At 53.3% G+C, this 24,148-nt stretch overlaps 1 protein-coding gene and 1 pseudogene across 7 annotated transcripts in view; both read left to right on the plus strand.

Moving 5' to 3' along the window:
- The first annotated feature begins 1,108 nt into the window (after window positions 1–1,108).
- Window positions 1,109–1,226, plus strand: LOC118608254 (annotated as a pseudogene).
- A 1,034-nt stretch (window positions 1,227–2,260) lies between these two features.
- Window positions 2,261–24,148, plus strand: part of DLG3 (discs large MAGUK scaffold protein 3) — a 47,361-nt gene continuing 25,473 nt past the window's right edge. The window contains exons 1-9 of one of the 7 annotated variants that reach the window (XM_016132619.2): window positions 2,261–2,958; window positions 6,054–6,104; window positions 6,529–6,653; window positions 6,849–7,018; window positions 7,292–7,428; window positions 7,719–7,863; window positions 8,339–8,498; window positions 10,053–10,209; window positions 10,590–10,692. In XM_016132619.2, coding sequence (XP_015988105.1) covers window positions 2,602–2,958; window positions 6,054–6,104; window positions 6,529–6,653; window positions 6,849–7,018; window positions 7,292–7,428; window positions 7,719–7,863; window positions 8,339–8,498; window positions 10,053–10,209; window positions 10,590–10,692 — 1,405 coding nt within the window. In that variant the 5' untranslated portion in view covers window positions 2,261–2,601. Of the gene's footprint in view, window positions 2,959–6,053; window positions 6,105–6,528; window positions 6,654–6,848; window positions 7,019–7,291; window positions 7,429–7,718; window positions 7,864–8,338; window positions 8,499–9,033; window positions 9,183–10,052; window positions 10,210–10,589; window positions 10,693–11,431; window positions 11,603–11,720; window positions 12,467–24,148 lie in introns of those variants that run through there. The other 6 variants (XM_016132618.2, XM_016132617.2, XM_016132616.2 and 3 more) reach the window with 6 other exon arrangements.

The following is a 24,148-nucleotide window of genomic DNA, read 5'->3' on the forward strand; positions in this document are numbered from 1 at the left end:
GTAAGAAAGAAGCAACACCTTAACTACAAGGGAAAAAACAATTTAAATGTCAGTGGATTTCTCATCAGAAACCATGGAGATTATGTAGGAGAATATATTTACTCCTACAAGATTCACGCTGAAGTATTTGGAGAAGTGAAATGAAATCAGTAACTTAAATTTAATGCTTCAGGAAAAAGTGTAGATAAATCGATACAGGAAATATAACAAGAGATTACCAGTTGTTGACTCTGAGGAAGATCCATAAGGTGCTCATTGTACAATTCTTTAAACATTGTGTATGTTTGCTAACTTTCTTTTTTAAAAAAGTTGGAGAGGGTATGTGGAGGAAAGATGTGACAAAGCAGCTATGAAACGCTAATAAGAATCTAGGCAGGAATTAGGTGTTTGTTTCCTGCTTTTCTTTTTTTCCCCGCAGCATTTATCATCATATGTACTATGTAATTCATTTATTTACTGTGCTAATTTCTGTCTGTGTTTTCTCACTAGAATGTAAACTCCCCAAGGGTAGGGATTTGTTGTGGGTTTGTGTGTGTGTGTGTGTGTGTGTGTGTGTGGTTGTTGTTCTGTTCTCTGCTACATCCCTAAGGCTTAAAATAGTGTCTGGCAGGTGCTCAATGAATCTTTGTCAAATTAAGGGTGAATTTTTGTATCCCTAGGACCTGGGTCAAGGTCTGGCACAGAGTAGGTGTGCAATGAATGTTGAATTGAAGTGAGATCTAAGTTCCGCAGAAGAGCTTAGAATAGACCTGTAGTACCAGAGTGGTCCAGAGCATCGACTCAGGGGGCAAATGGCCAGGATTTGCATCCTGATTCTGTCACTTCCAGCTGTGGCACCCAACTGTATTAATCCCTCCGAGCCTCAATCGCTCATTGGTAAAGTTGAGATAATAATAGTAGCACGTTGGTAGGGTTTCGGTTTGCTTGTGAAGCACTTAGGACATTGTAAAGACTGAAAGATTGGTAGTTACTGACAAAACGAGAACCAGATTAAGGGGGTTGAGGGGCTGGGTGAACAGAGGAAGGGATTAAGGAGTACAACATGGCACTTAGAAAATAGTCATGAGGATGTGAAGCAAAGTTTAGGGAATCTGGTGAATAATATTGTTCCTACGGCCGCACCACCCTGAACACGCCCAATCCCGTCTGATCTCGGAAGCTAAGCAGGGTCGGGCCTGGTTAGTGCTTGGATGGGAGACCCCTTGGAATAACAGGTGCTGTAGGCGTTTAAAATAAAATAAAATAATACTGTAATAACTATGTACAGTGTCAGGTGCACACTAGACTCATCGGGGGGATCACTTTGTCAGTTATATAATGTCTCACCACTATGCTGTACACCTGAAACTAGTATAATATCGAATGTCGATGTACTTGAGAAATAAAAAAGAAAGAATGACAAAAAGATAGAGTCTTCGTGGCCTGTCACCCTTCCTCCACACCCCAGCAGGCTGAGCCAGGAAAGGCTAGCCCCTAGCTCAACCCTAGCCTTGGGCTAGTATTCTCAAGTTCTTCTTCAGCCCCCCGGAGCGGCTTCTCGGACTTAGACCTCTTCCTGCCTTTCCTCCTGTACTGGACAATCTTTCCTCCTGGCATCCTGAAGCGCTTTCCGCCATCCTGACCACGGGGGAGTGGAGGAGACGGGGAGCCTGAGGGCCAGGGACAAGAGCTTAGAGCGTTCCTTTCCTCCCGTTCCAGGCTTCATGCCCTCGCTGGTGATGGGAGCAGGTTCAAGTGGGAGGTCGCGAGCGTTTCAGGGCCTAGAGGCTCCGAGAACAATAGTCCGGAGGAGGCGGCGCTGCGGGGAGAGCAACCCAGTCAGCTGCCCTGCTCCCCGAGCCCCTGTTCCGAGAGAACGCCTGCCCAACGTCCGTTCCGTCCGTTCTGCCGCCTCAAGTCTTTACTTCTGGTGGCCCCAGCTCCGAGCAAGCCCAGGGACCCATTGAGCATCTCCCTGCAAACTCCCTCTTGGAAGTGGGGTGGGGTGGAGTGGGCGGCAGATGCGCTGAAATTGAGGATACGGGGCACGAGGTCAGGGGCCGAGCTCGCCCGCGACCCCAGCCCCCTGTCCCCGTCCTGGGGTCGGCTGTACCCCAGACATCTGGGGAGCCGGGGCTGAGCGAGGGGGCTCCGCTGCCTCTGTTCCTTTAAGGAGCCGCTGTTTAGCATTCCTGCCGCTGCCGCTGCCGCTGCCCGACTCTGCACGCTGATTGGCTGGAATCAACTGAGAAGGGAGCCAGGGAGAGATGCTCTTGACTCCACTCAGATCCATCCCGGGGACCAGTGCAGGAGCGGTCCTCACAGCACCCAGCCTCTGCCCAGGCTCCCGCTTCTTCTTCACCACTGGGCCTCGGCCCAGGAGCCACGACGGGCGACACGGAGCCGCCAGTGCTGGAGGGGGAGCCGTGGGTGCGGGGCGGCGTGGGGGCAGAGGCCCCGGGACGCCCGCCCGGCCCCAGGCCCCGCTCCGCCCGGGCGCCCCCACGGGTCCCCCCGCCTTCCTGGTCCGAGCAATGCGAGTGTGCCCGGGAGCCCGGCGGCGGCGGCGGCGGCGTGGAAACCGGCGTGGGCTGGGGGATCCGGGCCGCAGGGGGCAGTGCCATGCACAAGCACCAGCACTGCTGTAAGTGCCCCGAGTGCTATGAGGTGACCCGCCTGGCCGCCCTGCGGCGCCTCGAGCCTCCGGGCTACGGGGACTGGCAGGTGCCCGACCCCTACGGGCCAGGTGGGGGCAATGGAGCCAGCACAGCTTACGGAGGCTACAGCTCGCAGACCCTGCCCTCGCAGGCGGGGGCCACCCCCACCCCCCGCACCAAGGCCAAGCTCATCCCTACCGGCCGGGATGTGGGGCCAGTGCCCCCTAAGCCAGTCTCGGGCAAGAGCACCCCCAAACTCAACGGCAGCGGCCCCAGCTGGTGGCCGGAGTGCACCTGTACGAACCGGGACTGGTATGAGCAGGTACGGACCAGCGGAGGTGGGGGGTCGGGAGTGGGGTCCAGCGGGGGTTCACCCCAGGCGTTCGTGGGGCCGCGAGCCACTGGACCCCAAGCCCTAGCGTTGCAGCCGGGCCAGGAGAGGCGGTGGGAAATGTGGGTTTCCGTGTGGCTGTTTGGGGGTCTCCGTTCGGAGGGGATCGGGAGGAGCCGCGTGTGCCAAGGGGCGAAGGTATGGCGGAGGGGCACATTTTCCTGTGTGGGGGAGTCGGCTCGTCTCAGCGTGGGGGTTTAGCGGTGTCTCTGTGTCTGGCAGGGGGCGGGAGGCTCTGCGGGGGCCGCGTGTGGTGTGTCTCCGCGGGAGGGGAGGGGGGGCACGGCGCTGTGCGTAGGGGGACATGTGTGTGTGTGTGTTGGGGTGTGTGGAGGACGGCAACAGAGCGCCTGTGAATCTATGTAGAGCCCATGTGCCCGGCTCGCTGAGCTTGATCCCTGGGTGCCACGAGTCCCTCTCCGTCCCAGTCCCTTTGTGTGTGAATGTGCACATGGACGTGTGAGGATGTCTCTGAGCGTGCAGGTGTCTCTGTGGATGAGGCTGCAGGGGTAGCCGCGTTTGCCCGTGCATGTGGCTACATGTATGTGTGTGAGCATGTGGCTGCAAGTGTGTGCACGCATGTGCATGTGTGTGTTTGTGTGAGAGGCGCTTGACAGGCAGGGGAGAGGAGGGGGAAGAGGAGAGAGACACGTCCCAAGCAAGGCTGAGAGGCTGCTGAGGAGGACGGGCTCTTTGTCCAAGCAGCTCTGAAGTCGGTGTGCGCCGGGGGTGGCGGGGGTGGGGGCTGAGGCAAGCTCCCTCCTCCAGGGCAGCCATGGGCAGCTGCCCTGGTGCGCCAACTGGCCCCGGTAGGGCATGTCCCCCTGAGGTCCCCCCAGATGTGGGAGGACTTGGCCCCCCAGGCCTGACTCGGCACAGCTTGGGAACCCCTGGGTGCTGGGCACAACTCTGGCTTCCACTCCCAGCCTGAACTGCCAGCTTAGAAAATGGAAGGAGCATCTGTGGGAGAAGCAGCAAAATGGAGGCTGGGCCGACAGAGCCAGGTCCCTGGCACGCATGGCGGAGGGCCTGTCTGGTTCTTCAGCTCTGCAGCCCCCAGGGTAGGCACAGATGAGGAGGTTTTGCTGTCCGGGGCAGGTGCCGACTGCCCCAAGCTGGTGACCATTCTGGCCGCCTCTGTCATCCTGTGGGGATAGGATGTGCTCTCACTCAAAAGCGAAGGTGGGGACTTCCTGGGGAGAGGTGTCCTCGGTCTGGCCTTCTGTCTGTCCCGTGTCCCTTGCCTTGGCCCCTTGCCCTCTCCAGCATGTCCTCCTTCTGTGCCTTTCCTCTCTATCTTGGGGTCCTATCCTCGCAAACAGTCTCTCATGCTTGTCCTGCTCAACTGGGAGATGGGTGACAGTTCCAAGGCTGGGCCAGTTGGCCAAGATTTCTCAGCCAGGGCTGATCCCTGGATGGCTCCAGGCCCTGGGAGCAGGTTCCCTGAGGCAGGCAGTGGGAGCATGGCTTATCACATGTGAGTGCACATGGTACCCCAGATGCATGTAAGGAGCTGCATGGGTGTCCTTTTGCCTGTGTTTCTGTCACATGGTACTTCAGGCAGCTGTGTTCGTTCGGGGACTCTGAAAGGCCATCGGTTCTTCTTCCGGAGATCAGGGACCATAGTGAGGCAGCAGCTGGAGTCCTCCCACCAACTCCTGGGGCTGCAGGGCATGAAGTCTCAGGGCCATGCCTGGGAAAGGCAGAGGCATGACCAGCCAGCCCTCTCCCCAGCCCCCTCCTCTCTGCTTCTTGAAGCCAAAGCTGTGGGGTGGGGGGTGGAGGCGGGAGGAGAAAGCAGAGTAAAGTGTGTGGAGAAGCCCCCAGACTGGGTTCCCAGCTCCCCACTTCAGAGGAGGAGACCAGGGTTCAGGGAAGGGGCAATGCAGCCAGAGCAAGATGGGGGAGGGCGGTGGGGTCACCCGGGGCGAGAGGCGAGAGGGCTCCTCTGTCCTTGGGGATGATGAGAGTGGGAACCAGGGAGCAGGTGCTACTAGTCTGTCCACAATCCCGTTTTTGCTTGACGGTGGTCACGGCGTGCCCTGTCTGGGAGGCCACCTCTGTGCACTGGTCAGATCAACCCTGGATTCCTGTTCCCCTCTCCTGTGTGTCCTCCCATGACTGCTGCATGTTGAAGGCCATGGACTCTGCTGCCAATCCGCCCGTGGCCTTCAGCTTGTCCATCAGGGAGAACCGTCTCTACTCTGCTCCTGTCCTCCCCCCCTTTGGTCTGTGTGACCTAGCCGGACCCCACACAGCCCTGTCTACTGGGGAACACCAAGAGCTCAGGGCCCAATGCCTGTTTGGAGAAAACAGATGAGGACTTCGAGTCCTGCTCATGTGAGGATTTGGGCCTCTGGGGACAGCGGAGGAGGTGTAGAATGAGGGTTCATGAGGAACTCTGAAGGGCGCAACTTGCCTTTGTCCCTTGAGCTCTGCTGGGAAAGAGGATGAGTGGCCAAAATATTAGTGGCCTTGGCAGCTCACTTTAATCAGAAGAGCACCTGGAGATCTAGGTTTTAGGACCTGCTCTGCCACTAACTCCCACTGTGCCCTACGCGCGACCTGTGTCCTCTCTGGGCATCAGTATCACCATCTGTCATGAGGGGGGTCGAACAAGATGGTGACTGCTGTGTTTCTAGCTCGGACGTGGTGGGAGTCTGAGATCCCCAAGTCAGAGAGAGCTGTGGGTGAGGGGGGAGCGGGTCCCTGTCCAGATCTCGGGTGCCGCCATGGAGGCTGGGTGCAGTGTGCGTTACCTGGCCCGTTCCCTCTCTGCCACTCCCCTCAGGCCAGCCCTGCACCCTTGAAGTGAACCCCAAGGCCCTGGAGCCCGGCCTCTCCATCTCAGACAATTGACCTGAAGGGAAGCAAGGGGAGGGGTGGCCTCCTCAGGGTTGGCCTGTCCCCATCTGGGTCCCTTTGGGCTGTCCTGCTCTGTGGGGAGTCGGGGAGGAGCAGGCTGACCAGGGGACAAATGGCTGGAAGGGCAGGAGACCGAGGGAACTGCCTGTGTCTTCCCCCAGGTGAATGGCAGCGATGGCATGTTCAAGTATGAGGAGATAGTACTTGAGCGGGTGAGTCTGCTGGCGGAGGCGGGATGCAAGTGGAGGGAGGGGTGGAGCCAGAAGAGGAGAGGGCTCGAGCCCTGAGGCTGGGTCTTCATACTCAGGGGGACCAGCACTGAGAGGCCCGGGGGAACAGCGGCCCTCACAGGCCGCACCGCTGCGTCAATCAATGAACCGACTAACAAATATTAATTGACCTTGCTCACGGAGGCCTGGGGAATTGGGGAGGGGATGGCGTTGGTGAGGCCTCTACGCCAGAACGGTCAGCGCGGGCTGGGAGGCCGCCAGCTTGCTGACGGATGAGCCCCGGCCTGCCTTGGCCCCTTCGGAGGCCTGGCGCACCCGCTCTTTGGGGTAGGGGGAGGTGGGGCACCAGGAAGCCTCCCTCTGCCCTCTGAGTGAGCGGACTGGGCCCCTCCGCTCCTTTCTTCAGGGCAATTCCGGCCTGGGCTTCAGTATCGCAGGTGGCATTGATAACCCCCACATCCCCGATGACCCTGGCATCTTCATTACCAAGATCATCCCTGGTGGAGCAGCTGCCATGGACGGGAGGCTGGGGTGAGGTGGCCTGGGAGCAGGGCTGGGCGCAGCAGGGGCAGGATGGAGATGGGGCGACACCCGGCAGGAGGATGGTTCCATTCAACCTGAGAGGAGGGAGAAAGGAGCAGGAAGAGGAGAGGGGCGGGGAGCAGAGCGGAGGAGGTGGGCGAGGGGGCGGAGGGGCGGTGGCGCAGTGTCCCGCTGCCCCCACAGGGTGAATGACTGTGTGCTGCGGGTGAATGAGGTGGACGTTTCGGAGGTGGTGCACAGCCGGGCCGTGGAGGCGCTGAAGGAGGCGGGCCCTGTGGTGCGGCTGGTGGTCCGGAGGCGACAGCCCCCACCAGAGACCATCATGGAAGTCAACCTGCTCAAAGGGCCCAAAGGTGCGGCCCCCGGTGCCCGCGCCCCGGGCAAAGGCTCCTGGTTGGCACTGTGGGAAACCGAAAGGGGTGCCTTACTCCTTGCCCGACTCCCCGTTCTTGACCTCGTGTCTCACCCTTAGTGACCTTGAGGTGGCAGCCTAGTGTTTGGGATCCCTGGGGAGAGCTGCTGTGGGACCAGTGGGTCGCCTGAAAGTGGGAGGTCGGGATTGGGGTTGGCCGAGCATCCTAACTTCTCCCATGGCCTTCTCCCGCTCCCCGGTGGTCCCCGCCCAGGCCTGGGGTTCAGCATCGCTGGCGGCATTGGCAACCAGCACATCCCAGGAGACAACAGCATCTACATCACCAAGATCATTGAGGGGGGCGCTGCTCAGAAGGACGGCCGCCTACAGATTGGGGACCGGCTGCTGGCGGTGAGACAGCCTTGGCGGGGAAGCCCACATGGTGGTGGGGGGGAGTCGGGGCGCCAGCAGCCTCTCACTCTGCCCCACGTCACGGGAACTTCAAGAGCATCACGGCAGTGGGCTGGACCAGATCCCAAGGCTGTGGTCTTTTCCGTGGCCGGTGGTCCCTTACATGTCCTGCCCCCGCCTCAGGCGTCTGTGCCCTCACGGCACTGTACCCGGACCCCTGTGAGAGCGCTATTGAATTTTGCACAGAGGCCCTGTCCTCTCCGGGGTGCTAGCTCTAACGCCTCTTCCAGGTGAACAACACCAATCTGCAGGATGTGAGGCACGAGGAAGCTGTGGCCTCCCTCAAGAACACCTCTGACATGGTCTACCTGAAGGTGGCCAAGCCTGGCAGCCTCCACCTCAACGACATGTATGCACCCCCCGACTACGCCAGCAGTACGTACCCCTCTGCGCCGACCCTGGGCCACAGGCCCTGTTCCCGGTTTCCGGAGAGGAAGAAGTCATAGTCCTTGCTAAGACAGAGAGAGCAGAGGACGAGAGGTCAGGAGGACTGCGTCTGAACTCCAGCTCTGTCCCTTCTAGCTGGTGCCCTTGGACAAGTCCCTTGCATGTGTCTTTAGTTTCCTTGTGGGCCTGCCACAAGGACCACATGAGATCACGGGTGAGGAAGCCTCGGGAAGAGTGTATTAAGCTAGAGACGTGAGGGATTATTATTAGTCATGCCTTTCTTTGTAGACTGCTTTGACTTGGGGTTCAGAAAGGGTAGGAACCGTGTGGGGAGGGGGGAAAGGCCTGCGGAAGCAGCACCCCTTGTTCTCTTTTGCATCTGAGGTGGGTGTAAGGGACAGTTCTTGGGGGTGGGGCCTACGTGGAGTGGTCTCTGAAATGTCCTCTGCTTTCTGGATCGCAGCTTTTACCGCCTTGGCTGATAACCACGTAAGCCATAACTCCAGCCTGGGGTATCTCGGGGCTGTGGAGAGCAAGGTCAGCTACCCGGCTCCTCCTCAGGTCCCCCCGGCCCGCTACTCCCCGATCCCCAGGCACATGCTGGCTGAGGACGACTTCACCAGGTGAGACCCCCGCCCCTCCATCCCATCTCAGGGTGACAAGGAGAGGAATCTGTTTCTGGCTGGCCGCAGGCTTAGGGCCGTATGGTAAAGGACAGAGAAGTTTCTCGTTGCTCCCATCTCTGGGGTCTGAGGCCCTCACTCAGCCCTTGGGGCGGTGAGGAGGGACAGAGGTGACTGCAGGGACCAGTTCTACCATCAGGGGGAGTGTCAAGAGTGTGGCCCCGATCCGAAAGTGTGAGAAAGGGAGGGGTGGGGCGCTTAGGGGGCTGAGGAGGTGGGGGTTGCGGGGGTGCCTGCCCCGAGCTAGTGGCAGCACCCTCTGCCATGATCAGGGCAAATTACAGTGGAAAGCCGGCCAGCCGGTGGGGCTGGCAGGACGCGGGGAAGCTGGTGGGTCGGGTGGCCTAATAGGGACGGGCCCCGCCCCACTCTGGCTGTGGAACTGGTCGGGCAGGCCGGGGTTCCGGGGGACAGGTTTGCCACGGGGTGGGGCCTGGGAGGCTGCAGTGGGGCCGGAAAGGTAGGCTGCCGGGGCACAGCTGCAGGAGCCATGGAGAGGGCGCACAAGTTCTCGGGCTCCAGCCTGACCCTGGGCTTGGGCTCGGCCTCGGCCTCGGCCTGGAGGAGGGCTTCGCAGAGGTGGGCTTGGCCACTTCGCTCGCTGCGGCCTGGAGGGGACGCCAGGTAGGAGGAGAGGAGGGCTTGGAGCAAAAGCATCCGAGACTCGGGGAGGCGGGGGTTCCTGGCGCCTGCAACCCGGAGCAAGAAAGCAGCAGTCTTGGACTTGGGGCTCCTCGGATGAAAGATGCTTAGAGGGAGGGCGGACGGCTGGGACGGTGGGCCAGAGGCCCGGCGCTTGGGTGTCCCGAGCGCTGTCGCCCTCCCCTGCTGACACTGTGACCACCGATGCAGGGCTCTCCTAGACATGGCTACTCGTAGTCCAAGTTCTCATGTGTTCATTCCCTGTGTTCGGTTAGGCTCCTAAGCCCCTTTGGGGACCTAGGGGTTCTTTGTCTGCCACATCACCTCTGGTGGTAGTGGGTGACTATATCTGTTCTTGGGGAGGGTAGGAGCGGTCAGAGTTGGTGGGTGGGATTTTGAGCGGCAGAGCAGGCTGTGGAAAATGAAGTACGCATGCCGTGTGGACGGGGGCGTAATCGACCCCAGGGTGAATCCACTGCTCCTGACTGGCCTCCCCGCCGTGGCCTGGGGGCTGTCGCACAGGTTGGCAGGATGGAGAATCTGGGGAGGAAGAGCACCAGCGAGTGGGCTCCAGAGCCCGGGGTAGGGGTTTGTCGACCTGAGAGCGTGGGGGACTGTCTCCTGGGACGCTGACTCCAAGCCCTCGGGAATAAGGGACGGAAGAGGAACTGAAACTTGGCACTTGGCAGAAAACAGCAGCCGAGCAGGTTCCAGGAGAGAAAGGGAGGAACGCGGCATCATACGTAGGGACCCGAGTCCTTCCGCAGCTGTGGGACCTGTTCCAGGCTGGCCCTCGTAGGGGCGACAATTAACATCTCACTCGTCCTGACCCTTCGGCTCCTTCCCCACCAGAGAGCCCCGCAAGATCATCCTGCACAAGGGCTCCACAGGCCTGGGTTTCAACATCGTGGGAGGAGAGGATGGAGAAGGCATTTTCGTCTCCTTCATCCTGGCAGGAGGCCCAGCCGACCTGAGTGGGGAGCTGCGCAGGGGAGACCGGATCTTATCGGTGAGGAGACAAAGGCGGGGTGGGAGAGTGGGAGCCCTGCCAGTCGGAGGGAGGAGGGGAGACCTTGCTTTCTCCAAGGAATGCTTCTTGAGATGGGGGAAGGGCTAAGAGCTGGAGAAAACTCTACATATATTTTTAAGGATGCTCTCAGTGGGGGACAGGGACCGACACCAGACACCCTTGAGGAGGACATGAATGTCTCTTGGCTCTGAAATCTGGTTGCCCTTTGACCCCATAGAGATAATGGGGACAGCAGAGATGCCATATCCTTTGGTTCCCCTCTTAGGGGCGAGGATGGGATGTTGAGACGGGCATGCCAGTAGGCTCGGCAGAGGCCTCTGTTGCTTTTGGGGTGGCTCATAGCTCCTCTCTTTAAACAGGTGAATGGCGTCAACCTGAGGAATGCAACTCACGAGCAGGCTGCAGCCGCTCTGAAACGGGCTGGCCAGTCGGTCACCATTGTGGCCCAGTACAGACCCGAAGGTAGGAGGACGGACAAGTGATTTGCGGAGTTTATACTTGTTCTAAGTGTTGGCTTTTTGCCACCTTATGTATCAAAGCCACTTGGCCAGGTCCCTTCTAGCTTACTGCCGTCTGGGCTCCCTTTCAGACGGGGGCATCCGTCACGGCCGTGCTCAGAACCCACGGACCAGAGCTGCAGTGCAGCGGACGGCCGGTAGTGGGCAGCAGCCCACGGGAGGAGGCGCAGAGACAGGGGACGCTGGAAAAAGGGGAGGGGGAGGAAGGGGGCGGAGGGCTCAGAGGCGAAGAAGCGGAACCGGGTGCTCTGGAATAGGAGGAGGGCACTAGGTTAGAAGGACTTCAGGGAGAACAGAGCTGACCACATAAGAGATTTTGGCCCCAAACTCTGTGATGGCCCCACACTTCCCACCCCACATCAAGGGGACCACGGAAGAGCCATAAACGCGTGCAAAAACGGATGCCGAGCCCCCGGGGTGGGGAATCGCGGCGGACGCCCTCCCCGCGCGGGGGGCCTTCTTTGTGTTCTCAGTGCGCAGTCCCCGGCGGGGCGAGGGGGCGGGGCCGGTTATGCAAATGAGCGCGTTTGATTGGCTGGGGCCCGCCGAGGCCCAGGTGCCGAGGTGAGCTGCGGGCCGGCGCGCCCCAGCCGGCCGGCCGGCCGGGTGGCCATTGGCGGGTCGAGCGCCGCCCGCAGCCGCTCGCCCCGCCCCCGGCCCGGGCGGCGGGCGCCCCTCCTTCCCCCCTCGCGCGCCTCGAGCGTCTCCTCCTCCTCGGTGCCCTCCCCCTCCCCTTCTCCGCCTTCCTCCTCCCGCGCGCCCCGCTTTGTGTCCGTGGTCTCCCGCGCGGGACGGAGGGCCGGCCGGAGCGGGCGCTTTCTGTGCCTGAGACCTGGACTCGGACCCGGCGCCAGGTGAGGTGCGGCGGACGGGGGTCAGGCCCCCTCCCAGTCCGCCCGAACCTCTCTACGGTTCTGCTCTCAGACTCTTTCCCAACACTGCGCACCCCACTCTGCGCTCTTCCCCGAGGCCCGTGGCCGCGGGTCCCCGGCCCCTCGGGGCGCAGCTCGGGCGCCCCTCCTGGGGGTCCCTCCTGGGCCTGGGGAGCACCCCCTCTCCTGTCACTGGGTCCGGTCTGCGCCCCTCTCTGCCGTCACCTCTCCCCGCCGGCTCTGTCCCCTTCTCGCCCCAAGGCCTCGGCCGCGCCACAGCACCCTGAGCCCTAACCTCGGAGGAATTTCCTACAGCGCCCCTCCCCCACGCATGACTCCACCGAACCTGGCTGCCTCTGGGAGCACCCGAAGTGGACTTGGCGTCCTCAGGCCCCCCACCCCCGCTGTTCTTTGCCCCGACTTATGTCCCCTCCCGTCCTCTTTGTTAGCCCGGCCTTTGTCCCTGAGGGCTGCAGCGCCCGGCCTCCGCGGACACCTAGGTCCCGTGGGCCGTTTCCTAAGGCACAGGAAGGGACTTCTCCTGCGCAGGTGTTCTGGTTCCGTGATGATGAAGGGAGAGGCCGGGAGCCCTGTCGCCAAGCCGTAAGGGCTCGAAAGCACCTACCTTTCGCCCTTTCTGCCCTCCCCCTGCTCTGGTTCGGTACCTCAAGCCCTGAGCCCGAAGGGACAGGACGGCGGGCCTGCCCCCTTCCGCGCTAGGCTCCCGTGAGCGGGACAGACGGACAGCACAGCGTGCCGGTCCGAGCTAATGGGGAAGGGATGCGACTGGACTGTGGAGTCATTTCTCTCCGTGTTGGGGCTTCTGCGTGAACACACCCCTCCGGGGTATTGTTTTTTTTTTATGATATCTGCGTGTGCTGTTTGCTTCTCAGCGTCGAGCTAAACATCTGATTTCTATTAACCACCAGCATTTATCCATTTCGTGCCCACAGCTTTGACAGTGGAGATTCTGGGGAGAAAATGGTTTCTCTCGCGGGTGTGTGTGTAGGAGAAATTGATGTGTTTCTTTCGGTTTTGCGCTCGGACGTTAGGCACATGGAAATGATACTGTGCGTTGGTCTGCGGGGAGGATGTTGGAAACCTGTGACCACATGCTTCTCTGAGTTTTGCTGGAACGAAAGTGGTAAAGGGCCTCCCGCGGTGTTCCCTGACGTCTGAGCACCCCGCCGAGTTTACATATTGAGGTGCTATCTTATCTTAGGTCTCTAACACTTGCTAAACAAAGACCTTCTCAGGACTTAGGGACCCGCTGCCACTGCAAGCTGCTTTCTTTGCTTTGGTGAATCCAGCGGGGGGCCGAGCATGCAAAAGCTTCTTTTTCCATTGGAAAATAGACCCTTGGAGACAGGTCCAGAGGGACTGTCAAGCGTTTCGTGTGGGGCTCTGGATTTTCTTTCATAAAGTGATAGTTTTTAAAAATAAGGACTCCGCTTTGATCATTTTTTAAATATATTAAGCCCCGTTCTTTGGAAGATTGCGTCATGTGAGCATTTGCAAAACGAATAATCCAAATATATGTCTGTTGGCTAAAATGGCGGAGACTTTCCCTGTGATTGGCCAAGTAAGCATTCGTTACTTGAAATTTTTTTCACATAGAATGTCCGAGCTGGAAAGGATCACATAGTCCAGCCCGTCATTGTGCAAACCAGAACAGCGACAGGAGAGCAAGGACGTGACTTGCCTAAGGTCACTAAGGGTAGGGAGGCGGTAGAATCCTGAGGTCTACAAGTTGGGACAAAGCGTGCTTGGGACTTGAGAAACTAAGGCCTAGTTAGAGCAGAGGGACAACGGGAAAGACACTGGGGAGACAAGAGAAGAGAGACTGGGGAAGGAGCCTTAGGAAAGGATGGGGAAGAGCAGAGTGATCGCCATGGCGGCCCCTGAGGCACCATTGCCAAAGCAGTGCAGCCTTTAAGGACATCCTTCAGCAGGAGGGCTTGAAAAAACAGCTTTGATTAATTAGGACCCAAACGGTTCTTTTCCGCCCCCTCCCTTTTTTTAATGGCCAAATCCATATAGCATACAATTCACCCAATTGGGCATATGACTCAAGGGCTTTTACTGTATTCACAGAGTTTGTGCATCCATTCTTAGAGTCAATTCTAGAACACTCTCCTGACCCCTGTCCTTTTAATACATAGAGAGGATGCAGGTGTTGGGGCTTGGGGGTGTAGGTGTAGGAAGCAACTGTCCTAATGTTCTGCCCCTGGGCACTGAGGGGCTGGATGGCAGCTCGCTGGGAATGCCCTTTACCTTGACATTCTCTCATAGACCTGGTTTGCTTAATGTGGGTTAAACCCATAATGAAGATAGGAAGTGCGTCTGTCTATTTGAACTTTGTACTATGCCTAGCATGAGTGCTTTACAAGTATTTTTATGATGAAGCTTTGGAAAATATTAAAATAGAAATGGAAGTACTAAGTGATAAAGGTATCATGGTGAGAGATGTCGTTTAATAGTTTCATTCCTGATTGCTCCAAACTGTTGTGGACACAGCGGTCCTACCTATTAGCTAAAAATAGCGTGACGTTCTTGGGCATGTATAATCCTGCTTAAAATTCAAATTGAAAATTTAAACAACTGGCTCTTGGCAAAGGCTCTTTTGCAATCTATTCTAAAATGAAAGTTTTCTGTGACTTGTGGAATTGCTCCACCAGGGAAAGGATGGGCTTCGTGTTAACAGCAGTCTGGTTTAGAAAGGGTCCCCCGCATTCCCCGCGTCCCCCCTCCTTCGTGTCAGCCTCTGTTTATAAACTGAGCTGGTGTTTCTCTGGAGAGCCCTCTTGTTTATACAGTAGGACCTGAACCCCAAATCAGGAGGCGAGCCAGAAATTGGTCACTAAGGCAGCTAAACTGGGAACTGGTCCTTCGTGACCACTGTTTTCAACTGGAATGTAAACCCAGCCTCACTGGGGGTCTCGGGGGTAGGAGTTTTCCATACTTTCCTCCGTGGAGGCGTCTTCAGGTGAGGCCCGCAAGAGTTAAGGATCAGTGTTGAGATCGCTAGAGCACATAAAAGGGATGTTGCCTCGTAGCATTTAAGTAACCTTTCCATATCGCCTTCGGGAATGGAGGACATAAACATAGCCACCGCCCTATCGCAAGATCTCTCCCGAGAGCAGAGACTTCTCAGTTTATCAGGGCAAAGAATCAGGGCCCTGAAGTGCCTGTTGCCGTCCCCAAAGAATGCTAATGTTGGGAAGGGAGGACAGAGCCCCGTTGCTGCAGGCTTTCTGTGCCCAAGGCTTTGAAGGCAGCTGGCATTGTATTCATCTCTCGTCCCCCCACCCCCACATCTCGCCCAGAGCATGGCGGCGAGCGTTTTTTAACTTTTATTTCATTTTTTATTTTTTTAACTAATTACTTTTTTATGGTGACACTGGTTAACTTGGCGCGTGCTTTTTCAGCTGAATGACTGAGCATCGCTCCCTTCCAGATGGCTCCGTAAGCGTTAATCTTCAGGATATCCCTGTGGGATGGGAGGTCTTCTCCCCATTTTACAGATGAGGAAAAAGAAGGTCAGAAAGGTTGGGTGACTCGCCCAAGGTCACCCAGCCAGTAAAGGGCAGAGGCAAAATTGCAGGCAGGTTGTGTGAGAGCTCCGGGTCCAGGGCTTTCGCCGGTAGGTCACAGCCACCTCCCAGCACGGCAGAGAAGCCGTGAGCCCGCCTCCCCACGCAGATGCACCTGGACGCCGCAGAAGGCACTGCTGGGGCCCCACAGGTGCCGGAAGCCGTTAGCTAATGGCTAAAACCAACTTCCAGATGTCACCTTTTGAGGCTTGATGGCCACAAAACTCCCGCAGCAGAGAAGGAAGCGACCTGGTGGCATGGGGCTACCGGAGGCCTGAGGGAGGACCCCGGGGAATAATGTCGTGGGGGTCCAAGGGGAGCCCCAGTGGCAGTTGGTTTGCTCAGCATCGGAGATGTGCAGGCTTCAGGCCATTACTATGGCCAGTAGCATTTCTCATTTCTTCCAAGTGAAACGGGTTGTATTCATCACTCATTGTTTACGACCTTCGAGTTCGCTCATTAAGGGTGCAGTGTAGTGAGTGGTGTTCAGAATGATCAGAGTTGGGTAACTGCCACCACCCCAAAAAGGGACTCTGAACCCTTCTGCTATCTCCCCCCCAGCACTAGGCAACCACTAATCTACTTCCTGATTCTCTAGATTTGCCTACTCTGGACAGTTCGTATAACACACGGTCTTCGTGACTGGCTACTTCTACTTGACATAGTGTCATCAAGGTTCATCTGTGTCGTGGCGTGTGTCTGTGCTTCATTTCCTCTTATGGTTGAATAATATCCAATTACGTGGAGACACCACGTTTTGCTTATCCATTCATCAGTCACTGGGGATCTGGGTTGTTGCCACTTTTTGTGAATAATCCGTGTGCAAGTTCCCGCTTGGATGTTTGTTTTCATTTGTGTCGAGTGTGTAACACATACACACTTGCTCATACGCGACTCCGCGTCGACCCTTCCAGGGAAGGGCCAGGCTGTCTTCCATTTCATGTTCCCGGAGGCAAAGTGTGAGGGTTCTGCTCCGTCCCCGCCCTCTCCAACCCGTGTCAGTGCCAGTCTTTTTGATTCTAGCCCTCTTCGAGGGTGCGAAGTGCATTGTCATTGTGGTTTCATTTGCATTTCCCTGATGGCTACGATGCTGAGCACCTTTACACGGACTTACTGCTCGTCATTCAGTTTTGCCTTGCTTGGTCCCCCGATTTGATTCTCCATTTCTAGATTTACTTGAGACCAGAGCAAGACAGCCGTGTTATTAGTCATGTGATTAGAGGAACCGCGAGCATAAGGGACTAAGTTCCACTCTTGTCACTGCGCTGGAGGGGTTTAAGGATGGGGTATGGCTAATAATAGCTACAAATTCTGGCCTGAAAAAGATGGTAAGGCTCACCTTTTTTTTTTAAAATAACTTATTCACCTACCTTACAGTTCACCCGTTTAAAGTGTCCAATTCAATGGTTTTTAGAACGTTCAGACTGGCGCAGCTGTCACCGCAGTGAATTTTAGAACATTTTTCTCACTTGTCTCTACAAAGAAGTCCTGTCCCCTTATCGGTCACTCCCCATTCCCCTCCCCAACAATCCCCTCCCCAGTCATAGGCAGCCACTAATCTACTTTCTGTTTCTATAAAGTCACCTTTTCTGGCTGGTTCGTAGGAGGGGGCTTTTGTGTATGTAGCACTTTATTCTTTTTTAAGGCTGAATACTATTCCATCCTATGGATACCATGTCTCATTTATCCGGTCTTCAGTTGTTTTTTGATGTTGTAAATGCTGGTGCCTTGCTTGGTCATCGTTTCCAGCCCTTTGGGGTGGGTGTATGCCTGGGGGCGGGAGTGCTGGGTCTTCAGGTCACAGGCTTTTTCTTGGCACTGCCAGACTTTTCCCCAAAGTGGCTGCCCCCTTTGAGGCCCAGCCTGCATTTGAAACTTAGAAGAGAAAAAATGTTAGCTTCTTTCAGCATTTCCCTCCTGGGGCTGAACTTTGCCTCCCTGGCCCGGCTCCTCTGTCTTCCGTGTAGCCCGAGGCCATGGTAGCTGGGCAGGTGCTTTCATGTCCTTGCTAGATGGTTTGAGGCAAAATCCTAGGAGCTTTGGTGTTTGTAAAGCCTTGGTTCGGGTGGGGTAGCTTGATTAGAATAGCAGATGGCAGTGAGAACCAATTCTTCTGTGGTTATAGCTTTTTAGGATTTCTTTTTAATTTTCTTTTTAACTTGCCATTTATTAAAGAATCCATCATTTCCCTACTGCTTTGGAGTTGCTCGTTGAAATCTCGACTCTGATATTTACACTCTTGCTTTGTTTAAAGCGTTAGACTTCTGTTCCACGATAGGATAATCGTTTTCTTGTTTAAAATAGAGAAATAGGAGAAGTAGAATGATTGGAGTTTATCGTCACCGATATTTAGAAAATTGTCTTTTCGCTCCTTTTATGTTGAGAGAGAGAGAGAGAGAGAGAGAGAGAGAGAGAGAGAGAGAGAGAGAGTGTGTGTGTGTGTGTGTGTGTGTGTGTGTGTGTGGCAGCCATCTTGGAGGAGTAGCCAAGGCTCTAGGTTCTAGTGCTGTTTAGGGAGATGAAAGACCTTGTACATGACCTCTTCGGGCCTCAGTTTTCTGTTCTCTGTATTGAGGAGGACTGTGCAGGATGATCTCTGTTTCTTCTAACTCCAGTTCTGTGTTGGATAAAGGGAAGCGAGTTGTGAATTCAGGTTACAAGTTCCTATTTACACCTAGACTTACTGAATCACAGCCTTGAGCTAATGGCGGCCTTGCTTTAACGAGAAGGGTCTCATCTTCCCCTCTTCTTGCCTGTGGTAAGCCGTTCATCCTCTACAAATGGACCTGAATTTAGATATCTTGAAAAAGCAAAGGCCCTAGAGATTTGGGGATTTTTCCACTTGATGAAATTCAGTGATAAAAAATTTGAATAGATCCATAGAAGAGTCACATATTTTGTATAAATATGTACATTAGGGATCTGAGTACATGTCTTTCAGATTTTCTGAAAGAATAAAGAGAACTTGGCACAGCTTAGGTTAAGTTCCAGCCTAGGTTATCCAGAGTTGTTTTGTAAACACTCAGAAAAAGAAGAGGTGAGCACAGGAACCAGTATTGACTCACCAAGGTCAAATAAGTCATGTTGGGTTGGCCAGATGGCCTTGGTGGACAGGGTTACTGGATGGGTCGATCGGGGAAGTAAGGTGTATGTGGCATGTCTAGATTTCAGCGAGGACCTGGCGAGCCGCCTTTGGTCCTCTCTTGGGTAAGATGGCCAGACGATCACAGTGATGACACGTTTAAGTGGGTTCGTCTGTAACCGGTTTGAATGCTCAGTCCCAGGGGAACGTGATCACTGAGCTGGAAGCAGTGTTTAGATTCTTTCTGCCTTTGTACTTGGGCCTGTCGTGGTCATTTTGCCTCCCCGCCCCCCTCCGATTATAGTTATTTTTCCCTGGATGTAAAAAGTATTACATTTATATTTGTAGACAATTGGAAAATATAGAAAAATGCAAAGTAAAAAAATTCAAAATCACCTGTAATCACCTCCAGAAATAACAACTGTGTGTATTTCCCTCCAAACTTTTATACTATGTCATGTAATCTGTATGCATCTCTTTCAAGACTGTGATCATTGTATTTAAACAGGTTTTTATCCTTTCTTTTAACTTAACATGTCATGATTCAAATGGTTTTTAATAGTTAAATAATACTCCATCACGTATGTGCCATAATTCATGTAACTGTTCCCTTACTGGTGACCATTTAGGTATTTCCAGTTTTTTAAATCTTATAAATAACACGTTGATGGATATCCTTGTGCAAGGCATTTTGTGAATCTGTAATTGTTTCCTCAGAATGAATTTCTCAGAGTGGGATTATTGAGCCAAGGGGTATGAATGTGTCTTTAAGATTTTTGACATATTTAGCTAAATTGGTCTCCACCTTCAACAGTGTGCACTTTGAGATCCTTGAGAACATGGAATATTGTTTTTTAAAATCTCTGCAAATTTGATAGGTTAAAATATTATTTCATTTGTATTTTGTTAATAATTGAATTGAACGTTTGTGTGTACGTATGCACGTGTCATTGATCCTGTTTCTGTGAATTGGCTCCTCATGCCCACTTCCCTGTTGTGTTCATCAGTTCTCGTTGATGTGAAAAGGCTTTCATGTAGTTCGAATATTAATTCTGTCATATATGTTGCAGCTTGAATATTAATTCTGTCATATATGTTGCAGCTTGAATATTAATTTTGTCATATATGTTGCAGTTTGCAGTTTGCTTTTTTATTTTATTTCGATTTACCGGTTTTTGTTTTTATGACGTGAAATTTATCAGCGTTTTCTTTTGTGTAATTTGCTTCTGCCCATTGGTTTGGAAAGGCCTTCTCTACCCTGAGAGCAAATAAAAATACATCTCTGTTTTATTCTAGTTATTTAATGTTTGTTTGTTCGTTTGTTTTGCATTTAAAACCTTTACCTGCCTGGAGTTTATTTATGACACAAGGTAGGATACTACCTCATTTTTGCTCCAAATGTTTAATGAATTACCTCAGTACCGTTTATTAAATAATCCATTTCACTACCGCTTTGAAGTGCCAACTTTATTCCACGCACACACAATTTGGATTTGGGGCTGCTTCTTCTGTAACATTTTCCTCTGAGATTATCAGGTACTGAAAAGTGACCACAGATGTTTTGACAAATAGCAGGAAGCGGCTTTCCGTTGGTCCCGTCTTCTGGTTCCTTCCACAGCAACTTTACCCCACAGAGATTCAGTCGATACCCCGGTGAAGCCTGTCCGAGGGTTCGCGATCCTGTTGGAGTGACTAACTACTGTGCACACTTGAATATAGACTTTCAGTCGACGTGGTAAAACCTGGAAATTAGTTTCGTGACTATTGCAGCATCTCTGTTAAGTGGGAAAGGCCAGCTGCGAACAGGAGCACCCTCTGGGGTGGTTGCAACTTACACTTTGGCTTTTCGTGGGAGTGGGAGGGGGGAAGAGGGGGTAGAGTAGCCGAAGGCGTCATTACTCTCGCGTGCGCATGCGCTGGGTGAAATCTGATTGAAATGGACAAAAGGCCGGGTTTGACGCTTCTCCCCTGATCCGCTGGTGATCGCTGGTGATCGGGACGAGGTGATTTGCACCCATGGCCAGGCGTGTGGGTGACTATGTCCCAGCTCCATATGAGATCGAAGCCTTTTCTCATCTGCTTATTTTAGAGCCGGCGGCTGAGTGTGAAGAAACGCTTAGGAGCCGTAGTGCTCCACCCGCCCCGCCCCCTGCGTCCTCAGCAAACTCGTGGGGGACACGAACGTCCAGTCACGAGGGGGACACTGCAGCCTTTCTGGTGTGCTGCTCTGCTGCGTCGTCTTGTTTTCCGTTCCATTCCCGCTGTCACCATGCCATCCAGAACCCAGCAATGTGCGGTCGGCTGAGGAAGCACAGTGCAGGGACCCGAACCATGACATCGAGGTTTCTGTTCCGGGCTAGTCACAGTTCCAAGCCCCTCGCTCTAAAAGTAGAGCCTAAATTATTTCTCTTCAAGTAGTATTTGCCCATTTTGACGCCTGTTTGGCACCTTTCCGCCCTCTCACATAGTCTTAACAATTTTTCTTTTTGCCGTTTCTGCCCAATTATTTATTTTGACCCAAAGTTTAAGATTATTTGTGGATGCGAGGGTTTCCGTCTTCTAGATCATATTTAAAAAGCAAATCAGACTAGTCCTGTCTTTGATTCCTTATGGACCTCCCCCCGATTTGGTCATAAAATCTTAATTCTGATAAAATTAGAAGGGACCTGAGCAATTGTCCAGCTGTAGAGGTGTCAGATGCTTTAAATAGCAGGCCCCACGATTGGAAAGTAGGCCAGGTAAAAGGCTTCGATATCATTTTTAGAGGGACAAGTTTGCGATTCCTAGAAATGTGATCTTTGGTGACTCATGCACTGACCGCAGTCTTCCTGAGGGACCGCTTTTACCTTCAGCTCCGTCCACTTCCTAAGAAAACATGAGCTATGCTGTCGCGACGGGTGCTTGTCATTCAGACATCGCGTGGAAACCTAAAACACAGGTCACGCTCATCAAAATCCGTGAGGCCCTCCTGAGGCTGTCACCTCATTTCCACCCAAGTCCTGTGCGTTTTCATCACAGGTGATTCCTGTGAGCTCAGGGCTGCTCAGCAACGGCAGATCAGGGCAAAATGTGTTTAAGATGGGAAGACCTGCCTTCCAGAACAAATGAGCTGTTGGGGAAGCTGTTGACTTCTTTCGAGTTGGTAGCCAACCCAGACATGTGCTATTATCCAGGCCTGTCTTCCCTATGCAGTATTTGTGTGGGACTCAAGGTCAGGAAATTACATTTCTCTTTTTTACTTTATTTGCGTCTTCCCATTGTTCCTGCCACGGTGGGAGCCTGAAGTCCGTCAGCGAGTTGCCTCCCCAGCTTCATTGTCATTTCCAGATGTGATAGGCATGGCTATTATTTTTCTCGTATTTTCCTCTTGTATCTATCTTCATTGAAATCATCTCTACATTTTCCTACCCAGAATCAAATTGGACCACACAAACTTTCTATGGGTCGGCAAACTGAGGCCCTTTTCAGCTTTTCCAAATTAATGACAAATGTCAGTTTTTATTCTGAGGAGACAATTTTTCTGTCAGTGGGAAGGTGGATGGATTTGACGTGTCAGCATTTTGCAGAAGTGGTTTGTGGTTTTTTGGGTCAGTTTTTAGCATTTTGGGGGCGGGAAGGAGGAGAAAGTTTGTCTTATTTCCTTACATTAGTTGCTGAGGAGCTAGAACTTGAGAATTAGTGTCCAGGTGTGTCCTGCCAGATCTTTATGGCGACTTAACAGTCAGTAGAAGTTTGTTGACTCAACAGGAGTACAGATTGCCATGCTAAACTTTGAGAAGGAAACAAAAAGCCACATCAAAGAGCTTATGGTTGTCTAAAGGAAATGACATCACAGGTGCTGGGTAGTAGATTTTAGAGGGGAGAGGTAGTGGAGGGTCTGCAGACCACGTCAGATGAAGAACATTTAAGGAAAGAATTCTGTACCCTGAGGAAGAGAGCACTTGTTTTGAGGACCTGAGAATAGAGGCCATTCTCTATTATGGACTCTTAGGAAGACATTCAGGTTGTCTTTGGTCCTTTCTCACCCTGTATCCAATGAGATGGGAATGTGTATCTCTTTCTAGATCCAACAGATTTCTTGATTCTTGCCCCCCATGCTATCTGAGGGTGTCAAGGTCATCGTCCGTAGTAGTAGACTAGGCTCCTGGTCTGTTATCTTCATCCTCTATTCTATATTCCATTCTCAGAATCATCTTCCCCCAAACCTACTTCTAATTGTTTCACTTTTGTATTTAAAGGCCTCGGTGTCTCCCATAGCTGGGTAAGAAAAGCTGTATCTGAAAGTTGCCTTCTGGCCCCAGCCTTTCATCGGCTTTCCTTCCCCTGTTTGCCCTTGACCTTCTGCTCAGTGCTCTTGGAGCCTGCTGCAGCTTCCTTTCCCAGCTTTCTGGCCCTTAAGCTGTCCCTTCGAATAGTTATGAAGAAGGGAACCTACCGTGTTTTATGTTTAGACACCAAAATTAAGATCAACTGGCAAAAGAGGTAGCCCTCAACCCAAGAATTCTCTCTGGAATAGTGTCTCGTGATTAAAGCATAGGGAGCCTCGCAGCATCGGGCCTGCTTGAGCAGAGGCCGGAGGCTGCCTGCTTAGACCGGAACTGGGGGGCCTGGGCGGAAGCAGAATGCATGGTTCTCTGCCATTGAGAGACATAACCCTACCTGTAAGACCCAAGCATACTGTTCCCACAGCAGCCAGCATCACACACATACACGATCGTGTCATTATTGTACTCAGAATCTTTCAGTGACATCTTCCCATGACCGTAGTCATAAGCCTTTTATGATGGGATGCTCCCTGGTCTGGTCCCCTGCCAGCACCCTCTTACTTGCCTGTCGCGCAGACATTTCGTACCTTCACATGTGCTGTTCCTTCTGTCTGGTTTTCCCACCCCTCTTACCTGACTAACTCTTCATCCTTAAAAGCCTAGCTTAAATGTCACTTCTCTGGGGACACTTTCGTTAACACCTCCCGCATCCACCCACAGTAGGTTAGGTAGGTCACCCTATTAGTTTCTCTACCAGCATTTGCTTTGTAGCACTTGTCACTATTATAATGAAAATTATAATCAAAGAGTTGTTTCATGGTTGTTAATTTTTAGAAACTCTTTGATTACCGTTACATACCCAGAAGCTCTCACAGTGCATGACACACAGTAGACATTCAATAAATAAGTAAATGAATGAATAAAACTTCTGGGATGAGGAAAGAAATGTGGCGAAGGACATGTAGGATGTTTAGTGTCATCAGGCAGGGGAGAAAATTCCAGGAGGAGGTTGTAACAAACAAGGTAGGGACAAACAAGTAGTTGCTGTGAGTTGTTATAGATACCAAGTTGAACTCGTAGGAAGGCTTTTCAAATAAGAATGTAACCTCAGTACAGGTTTGGGGAGCCTGGGGGCAGATGGCCAGTTAGAGTAGGACAGCAGTGGGCCAGGGAATAGATGACACATTGTGACCTCGATCAAGAGGCAACATCTACAGTAAGACACTGAGATGAAGAAAAGAAATAGACGCATCAAGGAAGCAGTTAGGAAAAACGCTTCGATGAGCCTCAACTTTGCCTTTGTCTGTTTTAGAATATAGTCTTGGCTTTACTTTGGCATAACCAAAAGGCTAATCGAAGCGTTTTTCCCCAAACAAAAGGTCACTCTTCTTGAAGATAAGTTCTGCCTCCACTTCTTCAGAAAGAGAGACGTTGCTGGAAGCTTTAGAACAGCATTTTATCCTGACTTCCAGCAAACAGCCTAGTTTCAGAATGTAGGGGTTCAGTTTGGAAGTACAGATCAAATTTTTTTTCATGCGAATACAATTTGACCCTGCAGAGGCACTTCTAGAAATCTGTGCTATGGTAA

This window comes from Rousettus aegyptiacus, unplaced genomic scaffold (assembly GCF_014176215.1).
Source record: "Rousettus aegyptiacus isolate mRouAeg1 unplaced genomic scaffold, mRouAeg1.p scaffold_m13_p_9, whole genome shotgun sequence".
NCBI lineage: Eukaryota > Metazoa > Chordata > Mammalia > Chiroptera > Pteropodidae > Rousettus > Rousettus aegyptiacus.